This window comes from Selaginella moellendorffii, unplaced genomic scaffold (assembly GCF_000143415.4).
Source record: "Selaginella moellendorffii unplaced genomic scaffold, v1.0 SELMOscaffold_55, whole genome shotgun sequence".
NCBI classification, from domain to species: Eukaryota; Viridiplantae; Streptophyta; class Lycopodiopsida; order Selaginellales; family Selaginellaceae; genus Selaginella; species Selaginella moellendorffii.
Window position 1 is genome coordinate 1171765 of NW_003314316.1, and position 18617 is coordinate 1190381.

Here is an 18617-nt window from a genome sequence, read left to right on the forward strand (position 1 = left end):
CAATGATTGCCACATATCATTCTTGGGATGATGCTTGATGTTTGAGTGAGTTTCCCATATGTCTCCAAGGGATGGCGCTAAAGTGGTACATTCGTTTGAGTGCAGCCACTCATAGAGATTGGAGTGTTCTCTCGAACCTCTTCAAACGTGCATTTGGACATGCTGACGACTGTAATGATGCCTTCCAGCAATTGCATCGTCTTTTTCAAGGGCCATATAAGTCGGTGATATAATTTGGCGTTTGTTTCCAAAGCCTCTTGCTTTGTGCGAAGCTAAATATGTCAAAGCGGATCACGCTAGGAATGTTGTGGCCAGCACTTCGTCAAGATCTTGTTGGACTTGTGCATGCACTTGCTCTAGCCACCCTTGACGATGCTCTTCACTTGGCACAATATTATAAGATGTCGTCTCTTCCACTTCTTGCTGCACGTTTTTCTGCTCCATTTCTTGTGGGTGATGGTCTTGTTCCAATGGAGGTTGATGCTATTGCTGCTTAAGTCCAAGGACAAGGGTGAGGACGTGGTCGTGGCTAAGACGTTCGCTGTTAGGTATGTGATGAAGTTGGTCACACTTATCAACGTTGTCGGTGTTTTCTGGATTAGCAACTTCTATTTCCTGGATGGAAACCTTGGCGTCAACAATGTCTTGTTAGTGCTGCTGCAGTGGAAGGTCTGGACATTGAGATGCATATGGGAAACAAGGAGTTGTGGAGTCCTTGGACATGTGAACCTCACATTGTAATAAAGCCTAATGGGAGTATTCATTTTTGTATTGACTATCGTCCATTAAATGAAATGATCCCGGATATGTACCCTTTTCTTCACACTACTAATCTCTTGGGTAGTCTAGGGTGAAGTCGTTAGTTCACCAAGCTAGATCTTGCTTTTGGGTGCTAGCAAGTACCAATGGCCAAAGAAGATATTCCTAGGATTATTTTTTATACACAATTTGGTTTGTACGAGTTTTTGGTGATGCCATTTGGTTTGAATAATGCTTTAACAACTTTCCAGTAGATGATGGACAAGATTCTTTGCGATATGCCAGAAGTGATAGTTGACTTCATTAATGATGTTTTAATCCATTTGGAGGGGACGTGGGAGGAGCACGTTTGTGATGTTTGTAAAGTGTTGGATTGGCTATAGGACGTTGGTTTAAAGCTGAAGCGGTCAAAGTGTGTGTTTGGGTCCAAGGACACAACTTATTTTAGGTATTGTATTTCTCGTGTTGATCATGACAAACTTATGGCTATTTTAAAATTCTTTACTCCGAAGTGTGTGAATGATGTGTAGTGCTTCCTGGGCAAGGTGTAGTATCTCAGTTGTTTTGTGGATCATTTTTCTGATCACACTACACCGTTGTGAGCGTTGTTGAAGTTATCAACATCATCTTTCATCTGGTCTCTGGATTGTGAGTGGGCATTCACGGATTTCAAAGAGCTATTGACGACTCCTCCAGTTTTGGCATATCTTGACTACACTCGACCTTTTATTTTGCGCATGGATGCTTTTGATGTTGGTCTTGGAAGTGTATTGATGCAAAAGAGCCCGAGTGTGTTTAGTCAGCACCATCCCATTGTATATATAAGCCGTACATTACAACTAGTGGAGGTGAATTACACCACGACAGAGAAGGAGTATTTAGCAGCAGTCTGGGTTCAAGAAATGTCATGCATATCTACATAGTTCTCAGACGTTACTTGAATGTGATCATGTTGCCGTTACTTCATTATTGAAGTGAAAGAACCTGGTTGTTCATACTGTTCGGTGGGCTTTGAAACTTCAGATATATAATTTTGATGTTATTCATCACCCAAGGAGTTTTATAGCTGATGCTAATGCCCTTTCTCGAGCTCCTCTTCCTTCTCCACTCTTCTCATGTTTCTGATGAGCCTATTGTTCTGGCATATGTGAATTTTTTAGACGAGGATTCTGTGTCATCGGCGGTTGTTGTACTTGATGTTCAGTGTTCACAAGGTGTAAAGCAAGATCTACCTTTTCTTGATGAGGTTCGCAAGGCTTAAAAGGTTGAGCTATGGATTCGAAGGCTTCGAGATGGGTTTGAAAATCCTGATCATTTGCTAATGACTTGCCATTCCGGCATTTATATTCTCAGTATCGCTTTGAAGACGGCTTTCTTTATTTTGTGGGGACGGATCTTGATGATCATTTACGGATAGTGGTGCCTTCTATCTTTATTCCATAGTTTTTCCATGCCTACCACGATTCTCTTGTTCTAGGTGGGCATATGGGATATTGTCGTGTGACCAAGAAGCTATGCAAGTCTTTCTATTAGCCAGAGATGTGACATGATATTATCTGGTATGTGCGTAGCTATATTTGGTACCAAGCTCATAATACTCCCCCTCACGCCATGAAAGGACAGTTGGAGTTAAATGCAGTTTCCCATCTATTTGAGTTGGTGGCGTTTGATTTTATGGGACCTTTTTCATGATCGACTGCTAGCTATTAATATGTTATTATTGCTTCTAAATATTTGATTCATTGGGTGGAAGTTGGTGCTCTTGCTAGTGCCTCTGCAACTGCTATTGGATACTTCCTCCTCAATTGAGTGGTGTTTTAGCATTCTTGTTTAGAGTGGATTCTTTCAGATAATGGTCCCGCATTTATGGTTGAGGCATTTCATGTTTTGACATCTCGGTTGGGGATAAGCCACACTTTCATGAGTGCTTATCATCCACAATTAGACGATTTGGTGGAATGGATTGTTCGGAAATTCAAAGAAATGATCGCAAAGTATGTGAACTTTTAGCATTCGGATTGGGATGGTTATTTGCCATTTTTTTGGTATGCATATGTTACAGGGGTGCAAAGTTTTGTTGGTGCTTCACCATATAAACTTTTATATGGTCATGATTCAATATTACTAATGGAGTTGGGTTTACTTTCGCAATTGCCACGAGCTGCCGATGCTAAATTGTGGGATTAATATTTGACGAGCATTCTTCCACTTATTCGAGCAGAGTTTGCCGAATACTTAGGCCACATACAAGTGGGACAAAAATGGCACTACAACTCCCATCATCATCCACATATGGAGTACAAAGTGGATGATTTGGTGTTAGTCTGTTTTCCCCATTTTATGGTATGTGGTTTATCTAAGGGGCTCCTTGCTCAGTGGAAAGGATTGTATTAAGTGTTGTGATAAGTTGGACTGCAAGTTTATGAGGTTCAGCATAACATATAGCAAGCTGATCCTCCAAAAATTGTGCATGTGTAACAGTTGAAACACTTCATACAAAGAGATTAGGAACAATTGAGACCACCTACAAATCCGCCGCCTCCTCTTGACATTCTTTAGATCCCGGCCCATCTACAAGAGAACCCTGATGGTCTTCCATTATTTCGAGAGGAGGGGATGATGTGAGGTCCAAGTGTACAGTTACAATGATGTATACTAATATTAGTATAATGGGATTTTGGTAATTGTCAGATTGGTTTCAATCCGGACCACTCACTACTGTATATAAGTTAGGGTTTTTGGGGTAATTGATATGCACATTTTCTACATTCCTTTTCCATATTCCAAGCACTCACAACATGATTATAATTATTATTAATGTTATTAATATTATTATTGGTAGTATTTAGGCTATAGAATATTCTTAAATTATTCCTATATGTGGTATCATTCTCCCCTCCCTCATAAACCATCCATAAACAGCAACCTTGAAAAGTTAAACAAACCTCATATAAAACAAGTCAAAGGTATGGAGAAATATATGTATAGAATAATATCAATATCACAACTAACAATAGAGAACAATATGGGTTTTCCTGTATGATAATATAGTTATGGAAACAAAAAAATAAGAATAGAGTAATACCTTAAATCATATAGCAATGTGCCTATAGAATGTAGTTCTCCCCTCAGAATATTATCTAAGTTATAATCAAAACTCAAAAACACTCTCTTTCTATCATCATTAATTTCCTATGTAGCCTCGTATATGAAGTAGCCATTCCATTAAACTAACAATTCTCAAGTTATCTTACTAGGTGTTTTCACCAACTTTTGAGCAAGAATATTGGCTAAACCAACTTTCTCAATATGAGACCTGATTATAGATTGATCCATATCTATAATATCATCAAAGTGCAAATATATTTTAAACTTGTTCACATGGAATATTAAATGAATCTTTGAATTAATTGACATGTCTAAAATGTAAGCAAAATTCCCTATATACTGTAAAATTGTTCAAGGCTCACAATACCATAGAAACAACTTAGCACTACCATCTCCTTTTAGAGATTTAGAATGTTCTGCTTCGTATAACTCAAAGAATATCTTGTCACCAACTTTGCCAACTCAAGCTTGTTTTGCATATCTCTGTGAAAATCATAAGTAAGAGGTACTCAAATGGAAAACAAACTCAAATCTATAATAGCCATTGGCTCATATCTATACATTGTTGAGAATGGAGACATACCAATAGTTGCTTGTTGAGCACTATCGTGAACAAATTAAAACAAAGGCAAGTATGTTTCCTATACTTCTTTCTAAATCAAAATTCCCATAAAAAACCTTAGTATATCTTCTAATAGCTAATTCATATACTTTTTCTACCTATTTAATTATGAATGCTCCCACTATTCATTCTCAACTTAGTTTCTAGCTTCTCAAAAATCATTTGCTAAAGAACTTTGAATTCATAATATCACCTGGCAAACCATAAAGATTGAATAATTAATTTACAAACACCTAAGCAATTTGAGGGAAGCAATTTAATTGTTATCTTTACTAGGAATAAGTCTTCATCAAATGATTCACAACCCAAATAACATCATTCCTCAAAAAGTCTTGGACAAACTAGTGTTAGTTTATTGAAATGTTATCCTATTTATTCTCGACTACACATTTAGGATGATAGAGGCTAGTAACCTTTTTGTGGTCAATTTTAACCACTTAGTAGGTCAAATAATCATATACATATATTTTAATAATTGATTTCATCCTAAGCTCAAATAAATGCCTCTAGATTGGTTTCAATCCAGATCACTCCATTCTTGTATATAAGTTAGGGTTTTGGGCTAATTGAAATGCACATTTTTGTATTTCATTTCCATATTCTATACATTCATATTAGTGGAGATAAGGGGCAATTTTAATTGTCCCTAAAGAGTGTTTTAGATATAGCTTTTGCATTATCTAAATCTCCCTTTCCTTATAGCTTTTTCAATTTCTTCTCTTTTGTTTTTTTTCTTTTTTGTTCATTTTTATAGCAACTTCTCTTCCTTTGACTTTAGAGTAGCAATTGGTGCAATTACTTGATGTTATGTGGTTGCAATTGAATAATCAAACTCAATTGATAGTGTCATTCACGGCACATGGTATAGCTCCTCTTGCATTTGTTGCCAATCCTTGTGTCCGGCCGGAGTTCTTCTATGAAAATTTTGGGATGATATGTACTATTGGTTTGATCACTTTACGGTAATTGTCACATATCATTCTTGGGATGATACTTGGCATTTGCGTAAGCTTCTTATGTGTCTCTAGGGGATGGCGCTATAGTGGTACAATGGTTTGAGTGCAGCCACTTGTAAGGATTGGAGCATTCACTCGAATATTTTCAAATGTGAATTTGGACATACTAATGATTATGATAATGCCTTCCAACAATTGCATCATCTTCATTAAGATCTATCTGAGTCAGTGATGCAATTTGGCATTTGTTTTCAAGGCCTTTTGTTTGGTGTGGAGCCAAATATGTCAAAGCTGATCAAGTTGAGAATGTTATGGTTAGCACTTTGTCAAGATCTTATAAGACTTATGTATGCACTTGCTTTAACCACCTTTAATGATGCTCTTTATTTAGCATAACGTTATAAGACATTGCCTCTTCCACTTCTCGCTACACAAATCTATTTCCTGTGGGAGATGGCCCTATTCCAATGAAAGTTTATGCTTTGAGTTCAAGGACAAGAGCAAGCACGTAGTCATGGGCATAATGTCCATTGCTGGGCGTGTGATGAAATTAGTTACATTTATCAGTGTTATTAGCATTTTTTAGCAATCTCTATTTCCTAGGTGGAGACTTTAGCATCAACAATATCATGTTAATGCTGTTGCAATGGAAAATTTAGACACTGAGATGCTTTTGGGAAATGAGGAGTCACACGAGTAATAAAGGGTCCTTGCATAAATAAATTAGTAACCCCTCTATCTTTCTTTTAAAAATATCATTAAAGGGTTCATTCGGCAATAATTCATCTAGTGTTTACTTTTCAAGCTCATTTTTATAATAAAAGGTCTCTTATTATTTTCTTTGTGTTGGTTGATATATGCTTAAGTTTATTTTCTATTCTCGTTCTAGATTTTGTGAATACTTTTTTTCAGACTACCTTCTGCTCATCAGATTATGAGGGAAATGTTGTATATCTATTACCTTATTTGGTATAAACAGTAACAATTTTATGCATAGGGACTAATGTTGTATATTTATTACCTTATTTGGTATAAAAATTGACAATTTTATGTATAAAGACTATACCCTTTAAAGCTTTATAGGTAAGATCAATTGTTGGTCTACACTTATATATTTTGAGGTCTATTAGCATTACTACTATGGCAAGCCTAGTTATTATACCTCATTCATGAAGTGAGTGGTACAATATTTTGGTTTGCAATGTATTCCCTTTGTAAATTAGCTTATAAATCACTCTTAGAAGCAAGCACTTAGTTTCTAAATTAATTTTGAAATAAGGATAGCTTTCATCTATAGCCCAAATGTCTAAGACATTTCTTACATGAAAGTCCCAGAAATTTCTCCAACAACAAATGTTGTTTTTCACAATGTATATATTTTGCTCAGGTGTTGTTCACTTTCAAAGAATTTTACTCAAAATTTTATTTCCTATTAATCTAGATTCAAGATTAATCTAATGTCTATTAGCCTAATTATCAACAAGTGTATTTTTACCTATAGGTATCCAAAATTTTATAAATCCTTTGTAAGTTATAATACTTAGGATTTATATCTATCTTAAACTATCTTTTTGTCTAGGAAGAATCATGATACTTTTTTTTTTTTATAAGTAACTCCATAGATATAAGTTTCATTTACACAGTGTATCTCTAAAGCAATTTAGGTGTATTATCACAACTTCTTTGACAATAGTAAAGGTACCATGAGTCAAACTTTTATATACCTTGAGCAAAATATTGTTAAATATTTCACTCGATAATTTGTTAAACTATTTAAGCAATTTTGTTAAATCTATCATTCACTAATTTAGTTAGGCATACAAGATAGTTTAGTTTTTGTTTTCTTATACTTTTGCCTAATCACATAAAGTGGGAATCAACTAATTTCTATCTGAGTTTATAAGAAAATGTATCTTTTGATAAGTGTGGTGGATTGCTAGTAAACATTTTTATTTTGTTTACCCCAATTCCCCTATTCAACTTCTATCAATATTGTGGAGGGTTGTCAATCCTCAATCTCTCCACCTAAGTGCACAAAAGGACTTTTCCTTTTTACTCATATTTAATGTGATTAAGATTAATTCAGTGTAAAGTGTTTAGTGTGTGATAGCCAATTCCAGAGTAACTTGCTTACTTTACAGTGGGTTTTACCCTCTAGCTTACAGCCAACCTTGCCCTTACAACTATAAAATTAAAAAGAGTGGTTTTATTGCTCTCGGCAAATTTTAGACAAACCTCTTTTAAATGAATTAACACTAAAGACTAATTTGAATGGGGTGTGGAGACCATTCCATAAAATTTCCCTATGGAATCAATATAAAAGTCAAATTATCTAACACATAATAGTCCTTTTTAGATCAATTTTCTTATGGAATAATGTTAGGTAGCTATTAAGGTTAATTCAATGTAAGGTGTTTGGTGTGTGACATACATCAGACACCTTACAGAATTAAATTATGGAAGATTTTACTTCAAATCTAGACAAATTAGCTTTAGTTCTTTTTAATTTAGAGTCGAAAACAAAAGTTATAGTGCCCAATTTTCCTTGTGTATGCCTAGAAAAATTGTGACACGCTATTAAAAAATGTGTCCTCTAAATGCTTAAAAGGAAAGAATTCTAAAGTAATTAACCTTGTTTTCTATATTAAACAAACTCCATTCTTTCTTCTTTTGGATTTTTCTCAACAAATTGGTAGCTAAATAATTTGAACTTGAGTTTCTTGGCAATGGCCACCATATGGTCATCAAAACATTTGAGTTGTAATGCATAAAAAGAAAAGTGCAATGAGCAGGGAGGTACTAGAGCTGTAGCTATAACTCTCTTTGAAAGGTCCAAAAATTTCTCATGATGGTCAATTCCACCAGCTATTAAAAGCTGTCTGCTTGAGCAGTTTCCAGAAAGTGCAAAGCTAAAGCTCAATCCGACCTTATGCTGGAGCTTTTGCATTGACGCCAGTGTTTTGTGTCACAGATCACGGGACTGATACTCTTTCCGAGTGGACCTTCGGAGAGATTATAATCCACACGTCTCAACCAAAGCTCACGAGGAACTGGACACCGTTGTTTGGACGCTCCCATATGGTGGACGAGTCCTGTCTCCAAGTATTTCAACTCCACCCCTTGCTCCACTCTACACACGACCATCCAATGCTCTTCGTCCCGAATCAAATGGAAGTCCTGGCCTTACCTCCGGGCAATCTCTCGGCACACCACTTTTCCGCTGCCGACTTATCACTGATATCAAAGTAACATCATCAGTAGCGAGCTTTTAGCATGATGAAATGCATGAATCTTGTATATCTTTGCTATAATATTTCAATATTTCGTGACACCTACCTTGGAAGCTGTGCAAATGCCATGCTCTAACTGCGATATGGAAGTTAATGTTTGTCTTGCATGTTTGCCAGAATGCCTTTCCAAAATGCGATCAGATCCTTTCGAAGTCCCAACTATAGTTGCCACCGTGGGACCGCCCTCCAAATTCCCTTCTTTGCTCCCATTTGATGGAGCTTGTCACCGCTTTTCTCATGATCTTGCTCCCAGTACTTCGAGGCCTTTAAGCAGTCACGGTTACCACCATCCCCATCTTTCGGACTGCCACTAATTGGCCACCTCCATCTCCTGGGAAGACTGCCTCGCCAATCCTTCCAAGCACTGGCCAAGAAGCACGGCTCCATTTTCTACCTGCGACTTGGGATTATCCCCACTGCTAATCTGGCAAAAGTGGCACTCAAGAATCAGGACTTGACCTTTGCTTCCAGGGCTTACTTTCTTGTTGGAGAGGACGTTGGCTACCACTTCATGGGGATGGCACTTGCAGCTTACGGTGACCACTGGAAGAAGTTGAGGAGACTCTACACTTTGGAGCTCTTCACCACTAAAAGGATTGATTCCTTCCTCTTGCTGCGCTTGGAGGAGCTCTCTCACATGCTGTGAGCGCTGTTAAAAGCACACGACAGGAATCAGGCAGTAAACATGAGGAACGTTTTCACATGTTTTACCTTCAACATCATCACCCGGATTTTGATGAACAAGAGGTACTTCCAGCGGAGTTGCAAGGCATTGATTCAAGGGAAGCTAGAGTTTTTAAGGCAGTGTTGAGCAAACTTTCGGAGATCACCTTATAGTTTCACACCAGCGAGTTTGTTCCAGCCTACCTCAGGTGGATGAACTAGAGCGTTTATCAAAGATGAACATAAGTATGAGAAGCACAAATCCTCCAAGAAAGACTTCATAGACCTCATGCTGGAGCTTTTGGATGGGGTTCCCAAAGGAGAAGACATGGTGAAAGCTGCAATAACAGTAAGCCATGCCAAAGGCAAAATTTTGTTCTCAAAACCAAGAACTTACTGAAACTTACTTGCAGGAGCTCGTGTCAGCCGGAACAGAGACATCAGCGACTACTCTCGAGTGGACCTTCGCAGAAATCCTCCACCATGCTCCACACGTCTTGACCAAAACTCAAGTGGAGCTTGACACAGTTGTTGGATGCTCCCGGCTAGTGGACAAGGCCGTTCTTCCACGCTTGCCTTATCTCCAAGCCATTATCAAGGAGGCCTTTCAACTCCATCCCCCTGTTCCACTGCTTGTGCCTCACATGTCGATCTAGCTGGCTACCACGTTTCAAAAGGAGCCACCATCATCATCAACGTCTATGCCATCTGACAAGATCCAGCACTGTGGGTAGAGTTCCATCCGGAGAAGTTCCTTAGCAATTCCATAGATGTCAAAGGTTAGGATTTTGAGTTGATTTTAATTGGGCTTTGGATGTAGTAGAAAAGGAAAAATTATTTAATGAGAGAGTCTTTAATAATTATTTTATCTCTATTTATCCTCTAAGATTTGAAGGACCCATAATAATAATATTCACATACACTATATGTACTCTTGTTTCTTTGTCTTTTTACATTTCATTTTGGCTAGGCTTATTATGGCTATTCTTGGCATCACCTATGTTGAAAGTAAGCCATCGGAGGGTGGTCCATTCAATGTTTGATTTGCTAACTAGCATAGGATCCTTGTTGATTGTTAGCTAAAGTGCTCAATTCTTTTGGTATTATGATCTTACATAGTAAAAGAAAAAAAAACTTATTTAAATTAACATCAGTAATAAAAAGAGCCAGGCACAGTACAGCCTTAATCCCCTAGTTGATATAGTTTTGTGTTATAGAGTTTTCAAATGCCAATGGAAATACTTGAGCTTTGAAAGTATTTCCTGAACTTGCTGCATGGACAAAATGTATGTTTGATGTCTGATCAGTTTTTAGGTATAAGTTTTACAGTCGAACTTTGTTAAGCACAAATCAGAGATAACCTCACACATAGTTGTTAGGATCCCACAAATGAAGCTACTTGTGTGGACTGGAAGATACATGCTCACCACACGATTGGGACACCATTTTTAAATATGTTGTTTAACAAAGCCTAAGTACTTAAGTTTTAACAAAAAAGGAAAAACAAAGCTCTACTCAGCAATCTGCAACTAGTAATGGCTTTCATCAGTGTGCTGCCCCACTTCGTCTCCAAGTCAGAGCAGTCCTTTTCTTGTTTTGGCCAAGCTTCTTCTCATCTCACTTCATAAAGGCTTGTCTACGAATTACATTCCAAGTCTCAATCCTGGTGATATGGAGCTTGATAGCTTGATTAATTAACTCAAGTATGGCACAGGGGGTTAACACCTTAACCAGAAGTCTAGGAGAAGCCACTGCTTCAAGCGCGTCTATGGCACCAGCACCTTCTTCTAATGCATTCTGCCTGCTAGCTCTCCAGTTGAAGCAGTGCATCAAGTTTGCCAGAGTCAGCTGAATATTATTCAAGCTCGACAAATGCAAGATATGTCGGAATGCTCCTTTCTTCCTTTCTCCAAAAAGGGGCAATACAAAAGTGTTACCCTGGTCTCTCTCTCTCTCCTTTTATTCTTGTACGTTATTATTATTTCATATGTCCTCAGGATCTCTCCATATTAGTTGGTGACTCTACTAGGGAAAACATGTCCCATGTGCGCCATTGTATACTAGATGGTCAAGAGAAGAGGAAAGCACCAAATAACATAATTCTATGTTCAAAAAATCCAGTTTTTTGTTGATGACCCAAGTAATCTCTTAAAGTTCCAAGTTCTAAAGCAGCATAAGGCCATAAAAGCATACATATACAAAAGTTTGAAAGTAAACAATACAACTCACTCCCCTAGGCTGGTGCTCATAGTTATCACCCTAGAGGCATAAATACTTTATGTAATTTATCGATTATGTTAGTGTTATTTATGAGGATATTAACAAGGAGGAAGAGACTCTTGTTGATGTTTGTCAAGAGGCAAGGATGCCAACTCACTGAGGTTTAGAGTACACTAATAGGTGAAGATTTTTCATCAAGGATTTCTTAATTCACATAACCTTTAATATATAAATCAATTTTGTGTTGATGATTAGCATTGGTATGTCAAGCATGTAAGGACTATGGTATCATAGAATAGAAGTCATCATCATATATTTAAGTTTAATATAGTTGGTTATGGAAGTTATTGATCTCAGGATCAAGTGAAAATTATGGGCCATACTTTTTCGTGATAGAAGAACTACTTCTTTCAATAATTTGATCACACTTTATTTATCAAAAAATTTGAAGAGGTCAATCATAAACTGACTACTAGAGATTAGATATAGGACTTTATCTTTGGATGCGTATGTCCACAAGTTCCATTATCTTTACCTTAGTCTTATAAGACAATGTTTTATTAAAGATTTAAGTTTGTTTTATCAAAGATTTGAGCTTAATGAATATGTAATTAATGCTATCACTAATGCTTAGGTTTTTTTGCTAAAACCACTATCAACTCTAAAGAATGAAGCTAAGAAGCTTCATTCAAACAAAGAAAAGCATAAAACAAAGGCCAAAAGGCCAAACATCATAGCAAGAATTATCTTCTTGTGAAAGGGTCAAAGAATGTTAAAGTGAATGTGGTGGAATTTATCATAGCTTAGAAGTCAGCTCTTCTATGTCCCATGACAAAACTTAAAAAACTTAAGTCTTAAATTTGAATCATCTTTATGAAGCTTAATATGTTATGAAGGCCAAGAGGGACATTCAAAGTAATAAAGTTAACATTTATTTTTATCCAAATGCCACATATAGTTTCTTGAGTTCCAAGGTGTTAAAGAAACTTAGATTTCCTATAAAAAAAGATCTTGGTGATTTACATGGCAAATAAACATAATACTCATATTTATAATGAATGAGCTTTGAGTATTCCTTTGACAGTTTAAGCATTTTTCAACCATCCTTTGTTATAAGTTATAGATTTTAGTTACATAGATATCATTTTTGGGAGATAATAGTTTTATGATGGAAAGCTAGGGATTTATTTGGAGCATAATATTTTGTATATTAAAGTTTGTAGCACTATAAAGAAGATTATCAAAACAAATAGTGGTGAAACTCTTTTTATTAATGTTTTGGAGTTGGTGAAGTGCACACATAAAATAGTTAGTTCTTTCATAGTGCATCTATTTCTTTCTAATATAATCATGTTTCATTTGGAGTATATTCATGAATATGAGGATCAAATGAATTATAATTAGAAGGAGTTCCATAACATATTTCCAGGCGAGTTGCTTGATGGTTTACCCTCAAAACATGATATTCAATATGAGATTGATTTAGTTTTTGGAGGTACTCTTTATTATTAACAATTGACTCATACTAGTCCCACTAAAAAGGAGGAGATCAATAGGCAAATTGTTGAGTATCTTCAGAAGAAGTGGTTGCAAATAAACAAGTCTTCTTGAGTTACTCCAATGGTAATGGTAAAAAAGAAAGATGGTACATGGCATTTCTATGTGAATTACAAGAGATTAAATGATAAGATAGTGAAGAATATATTATTTTATATCAAAGATTTATTCAATTGTATTTGTGGTGCTTGATATTTTCTAAAGATTGATTTAAGACAAGGGTATCATTAGATATATGTTAAGCTGGAGGATGTTCTACAGACAACATCTTAGATGAGGATGAATCACTACAAGTTTTTGGTAATACCATTTAGTTTAATAAATGTTTCTACAATATTTCAAAGGTTGATGAGATAAATTTTACAATCTTACTTAAGACAATGAGTTAAAGAGTTGTATGTTGTAACCATTGTTGTAAAGGAATAGTAATATTATTTGTATAGATCTAATGAAGAAATAAATGTTTTATCTCATATATCTTCCCAGATAGGGCAAAAGAAGAAAGCTTAGGTGAAATGAAGTTACATCTAAGATTAAGCATCAAAAGAAAAAAGACCCAACCTAAGAAACTGTACCGCACATGAATTTGGAGCCAAACTCTAAACCCGTTACGCTATGAAACAAGGGTCCGGTACAATCCTACAAACACCAGCTTTCTGTATCCAACACCTGCACGTAAAATGGTGTTAGATAATGTCTGGCACAATTTTAGTATACCAGTGGCCTAACGCAAGGAGGAGGGTACCCCACCAACTAGAGAAGTGTGGAGTTTGGGCTTAGACTTAAGCTAAACGCAAAACAAGTAGCGACACAGCCTAGCGGGAGCTAAATTAATGTCTTAAGTGGTTAGACATGCATTCCAACCATTATCCCTACTATACATTTGAAACCCCCTCCCCCCCTTAAGGAACACACGCTTTAGGCTTTCACCTCAAGCCTCTTTTAGTACCAGGACTTAGGACAATCTCAAAACTTAATATGAAATATCCTTAGATTGTGAATTTGGACATGGGATGAACACCATTGTGTTCAAGATAAACTCAACATTTCGTAGATATACCAAATGAGCAAATCTAGACACTTTTCATAAATAACATTTAGGACTGAAATGAGACTAACACAAGGGCATTATAGCGAGGGTGTTTAGCAAGCACAGTAAGTTATCATGTAGCGATATTGAGAGACTAGACTTAATACACAAGGGTTCTTGCCAAGCTAATGCAAGACAGAGCAAAAGAAAACTAAGAGTCAGGCCCAGAATGCTTAGTTAGAAACATATAAGAGTTCCTACCTTACATTCATTTAGCTAAGTACAGGTGCTAAGCCTAGTTAATTAACACTTGGATAAGAGGGGCTACTATAGGAAACCAATAGTACTAACTTCCTGTTGTCATGGCAGTAAGGAAAAAGTATCTGTAAAGACTGTTCGAAAAGTATCTTTTGATACCCAAAGTCACATTCACAAGAGAAACACTCATTATATACAAGCATGAAATAATTATGAACGGTTATAAAATCATGTAGTATATAAATAACACTTAAATGTGTTGTAAAACAACCCCATTCATTATTATATGCATTTGTATTGAATTAACCATTTTTTCTTCCACCTATAAACATTAGTGTAAAGTAGAGTTAAGAAAGTGATATATGCTTATCCTTACTCATGCTTTCCACCACGGAGCTACTACTCATAGTAAGCTCCCGAGCAGGATAACTTATGTTTGTATTCTTGATGCGTGTATTTTTGGCAGTTGGGGTTCTAGATTAAATTCTCTTCTATTCTCTTTTTATTCTTCTTTTTTTCTCTACATTCTTGTCTCTATTTGTTTGTCACTATTTTGCAAGCAGGGGCAAGAACGTGAGTATAGGTAAAAAAACCTTACTCATTTTTGGTAACCATAGGGAGATAAGCTATCACTCTTTGGCTTGAAAAATAATTGGGAGAAAATTGCTTGTAAGTTCCAAATATGCCTAGCACTAAGAATCACAAATAGAACTCTTTAATGATTGCAAAGACCTTAAGCTTAGATAACATTGAATAAATGAGCTCTTTTTGCAATTGCAATGGCTTAGTGCTCAGACAACGCAAAAAAAATAGTTTTTCAACCATCACCTATATGGGATGAGTTTGAAATTAGAATTCAACATAATTGATCAGTAATGTGACTTTTCTTACAAATTTGTGCCTTTGGTTTGATAATGGTTATAATAGAAATACAAACCAAATAACAAAAGTAGCTCTAAAACTGATAACAAATTAAGCTATAAACTACAAACGAAATTGTGAAATATCATTCATGCCTATCATACATTTTTTGGTGACTAAGCAGATATGCCAGGGTCGTTAGATGTCCTTGACATGAAGAGAACCCGTTCTATAAATTTTGGAAGTTGAATTTGGGTATATATGCTGATTCGAATCTTTTGGTCTTTTTCCCATCCATAATTTTAAATCCAGGTCAGACTTATGCGTCAATTGAGCCTTGCTTATATACCTACATCAGTCATCGTTCTCCTAGCTATGACATCCCGGAAGATAGTTCCACTTATGAGGTAAGTACAGGAGTGGGGTAGAGATAACTCCCTAATGCTGGCTCCACACTGCTTTCTATCATCTTGTAAGTTCTTATGGAGATCAAGGAGGTGGATGATTTTGGGCAGCGGCAGGGGGATTTGAGAGTTGTGCCTAGATAAAAAATTTCAGTATTACTTCCAGCCGGCAACAATTCCATTTGCAAGGTATTTCAACTTAATTTGATAGCGGTGCGGTCTTGGTTTTATAAGTATTAGTGCTGCCACTTGCTCTCCTGGATGTCTGGGTGCGACCCTCCAAGTAAATCCATAACGTACAATGAGAAGATATCAGCTGAGATCCTGGCGTTTGCTACTCAAGTTGGAAATTCCATTCGCTCCTACGAATTTTCTCTTCAACTTCATGATCACAAGCCCAACAATTGACAACACTTGGACAGAAACAGAAATCATCACCTTTGATGGCAAGGTTCAGACATTCTCAAGGTTGATTCCATTTTCCCATATTGTAAACTAACTCCAGAGCGTCACGCCTTTTTAGAGCACAAACCATGTCAGTTTTATTGTTAATAACAAAGCTTACCATACAGTCAATGTATATTGACGATTGGGACACCAACTTTCCACATGGAAGTGTCAATGTAGCTTAGCAAAGCATAAGGACCTGGCTATGCTTTATAATCCCTTAAATGGTTAACAAAGAGAGAAAAAAAGAAAGAGGATCAAGAAAGATGAAGCTATTCATGTGGGTGATGATAGTAGCCATAGCATTTCTCCTAGTTCATAGTTCTAGTCCCCCGAAGAGGCCACCTTCAATGCTTTTCTACTTCCACAGCACTGTCCTCAACGAAACCCATCCAGATGCGAACACCGCCCAGGTAGTCGCGGCCCCGCGTTCCAATCTCACTGTCCTGGGCTATGGAACCATGGTTGTTTTCGACGATCCGCTCACTATGGATTACTCCCCTGACTCCACACCTGTTGGAAGAGCACAAGGATTTTACGTCTACGACCAACTGACAAAAGAGTCGGTCAGTGCAATTTTTGTTTTCACAGCGCTCTTCAACCAGGAGGATGGCTTCAACGGGACTCTAAACTTCGTGGGCGCTGATCCTGTGTTGTCGCCGTACAGGGACATATCTGTTGTGGGTGGTACGGGTGACTCTGAGCTGGCCAGAGGAATCGCGAGGCTTTCGACTCAATCCATTTCTGGCGTTACCTTTGTTCTCAAAGTCGTGGTCACCTTGTTCTACTTTTGACATATAATAATATTATTGTCACTCGATCAGCCAACTACTAAATTTGATATCATTATATTACTATTATTAAATAATTATTATCAACGTTTTTATATTATTATTATTATTGTTATTATTCCTCCTCCGCATATCTCAAATAATTTGTGAATTTGAAACTATCTTTTCCCAAAGAAATAAAGCTTGATTATTCAAAGTCAAAGATTCGAGATTCTCTTTTTGACCGTTTGACCCGAATATCTTGGGTATCTGGAGTTAGGGTTTTTCTGTGTGGATCCATGGCGGAGGAGCTGGTGCTCGACTCGGCGATCCGCGACTGGGTGCTGGTGCCGCTGTCGCTGGTGATGGTTCTCATCGGCGTGCTGCGCCACTTCGTCTCCAAGTGTATGTCCTCGCAGCCGGAGCCCGACGCCAAGGCTCTCAAAGAATCGTGAGTTTTTTTTTCTTTGTTTCGGCCGAGCTTCTTCTTCTCATCTCGCTCTTGTAACTTCCTTCAAGGCAAATTGTTCTTCGCGCCAGGTACCTGAGAGCGGCTGCGAATTACATTCCTGCCAAGTCTTTCCGGATGAGAAAATCCTACTTCAACAACGAGGTAGGCGAGAAAAAGAAAAATGCTACTTTTCTTTGCGGTCAAGAAGAAAGAAAGCTGATGCTGTATTTTCTCTTGTGCCAGGAAAATGGGCTGTTACATGTTCCAAAGGGCCAGGGCCAGAACGTCCAGGCTCAAATGCTTTCGGACCCAAACATGGCAATGGACATGATGAAGAAGAACTTGTCCATGATCATTCCTCAGGTTTGGCGTTCCAAAATCTTGTCTCGGTCTCGAGCCAACTTTTCGGGCGTTTCTTTTGCAGACTTTAACCTTTGCGTGGGTGAACTTCTTCTTCTCCGGATTTGTCACCGGTAATACTTTTTATACAAGCCTTTCTTCTTTACGTGCATCGTTTGCCTGCAGCCAAAATTCCTTTCCCGCTCACGCAAAGATTCCGAGGGATGTTGCAAAATGGAATCGACTTGAGCTCGGTGGATGTGAGCTATGTCAGCAGCCGTTCATGGTAAGCTGCTAGCAAGGTTAAGTTTCATGCTCGGTGTGTATCGACAGGTATTTCTTAAATCTTTTCGGGTTGAGAGGCCTCTTCAGCTTGATCCTCGGAGAAGACAATGGTGAGATTACGTCTTTCGTGCTCGCATTCTAAGTCTTTTGGTCGTTTGGTGCTCGACTTGCAGCCACCGATGATACCCAGAAGCTGATGCAAACGCAAATGGCGATGCAAATGGGCGGGTTTGGAGCCGATCCTGCAAAGGTGAGAAGCTTTCTAAGATTTCACAAGGAAAGCTCAACCTTTTTCATGGAACAGGCCCTTGGAGCTGAGAAAGAAGGTCTCGACTTAGTCCAGCACGAGTGGCTTCTCCCCCAGATCGAGCAGCGAGCAGCAGCAGTGTTGAGCCAGATTCTCGCGTAACTCGCTCGATCACAAAAAAAAAGAAAAACAGAGAAGAGAAGAGACCATTTTCGAAGTAGGCTGCTCACGCAATACTTGCTCTCGACAACAACCAAAAACTTACAAGAAAAAAGAGAGAGAGAAACAAAGGATAAAAGGAATTTATTTTTAGCAAAGTTCTATCGCTCCATCTTCCAAGGTGTTATAAA

The 18617-nt window shown here is 37.5% G+C and overlaps 2 protein-coding genes across 2 annotated transcripts; both read left to right on the forward strand.

The window, feature by feature from the left end:
• The first annotated feature begins 16462 nt into the window (after positions 1 to 16462).
• Positions 16463 to 16969, forward strand: LOC9662061 (disease resistance response protein 206). The gene has a single exon (XM_002982776.2). The coding sequence runs from the start codon at positions 16463 to 16465 to the stop codon at positions 16967 to 16969; it is 507 nt and encodes a 168-aa protein (XP_002982822.2).
• Positions 16970 to 17221: 252 nt separating this feature from the next.
• Positions 17222 to 18598, forward strand: LOC9662062 (ER membrane protein complex subunit 3). The gene is made up of 8 exons (XM_002982777.2): positions 17222 to 17396; positions 17465 to 17558; positions 17640 to 17759; positions 17821 to 17869; positions 17922 to 18021; positions 18069 to 18130; positions 18194 to 18270; positions 18325 to 18598. The coding sequence occupies exons 1-8, from the start codon at positions 17245 to 17247 to the stop codon at positions 18427 to 18429; spliced, it is 759 nt and encodes a 252-aa protein (XP_002982823.1). The 5' UTR covers positions 17222 to 17244; the 3' UTR covers positions 18430 to 18598.
• The last annotated feature ends 19 nt before the right edge of the window (positions 18599 to 18617 follow it).

Excerpts from the sequence above, each read along its gene's own strand:
- LOC9662062 (XM_002982777.2), top strand. The coding sequence starts at position 17,245 with ATGGCGGAGGAGCTGGTGCTCGACTCGGCGATCCGCGACTGGGTGCTG. Across the intron at positions 17,760-17,820 it reads TGTCCATGATCATTCCTCAG|ACTTTAACCTTTGCGTGGGT; the intron begins GTTTGGCGTTCC and ends TTTCTTTTGCAG. Across the intron at positions 17,870-17,921 it reads CTTCTCCGGATTTGTCACCG|CCAAAATTCCTTTCCCGCTC; the intron begins GTAATACTTTTT and ends GTTTGCCTGCAG.
- LOC9662061 (XM_002982776.2), top strand. The coding sequence starts at position 16,463 with ATGATAGTAGCCATAGCATTTCTCCTAGTTCATAGTTCTAGTCCCCCG.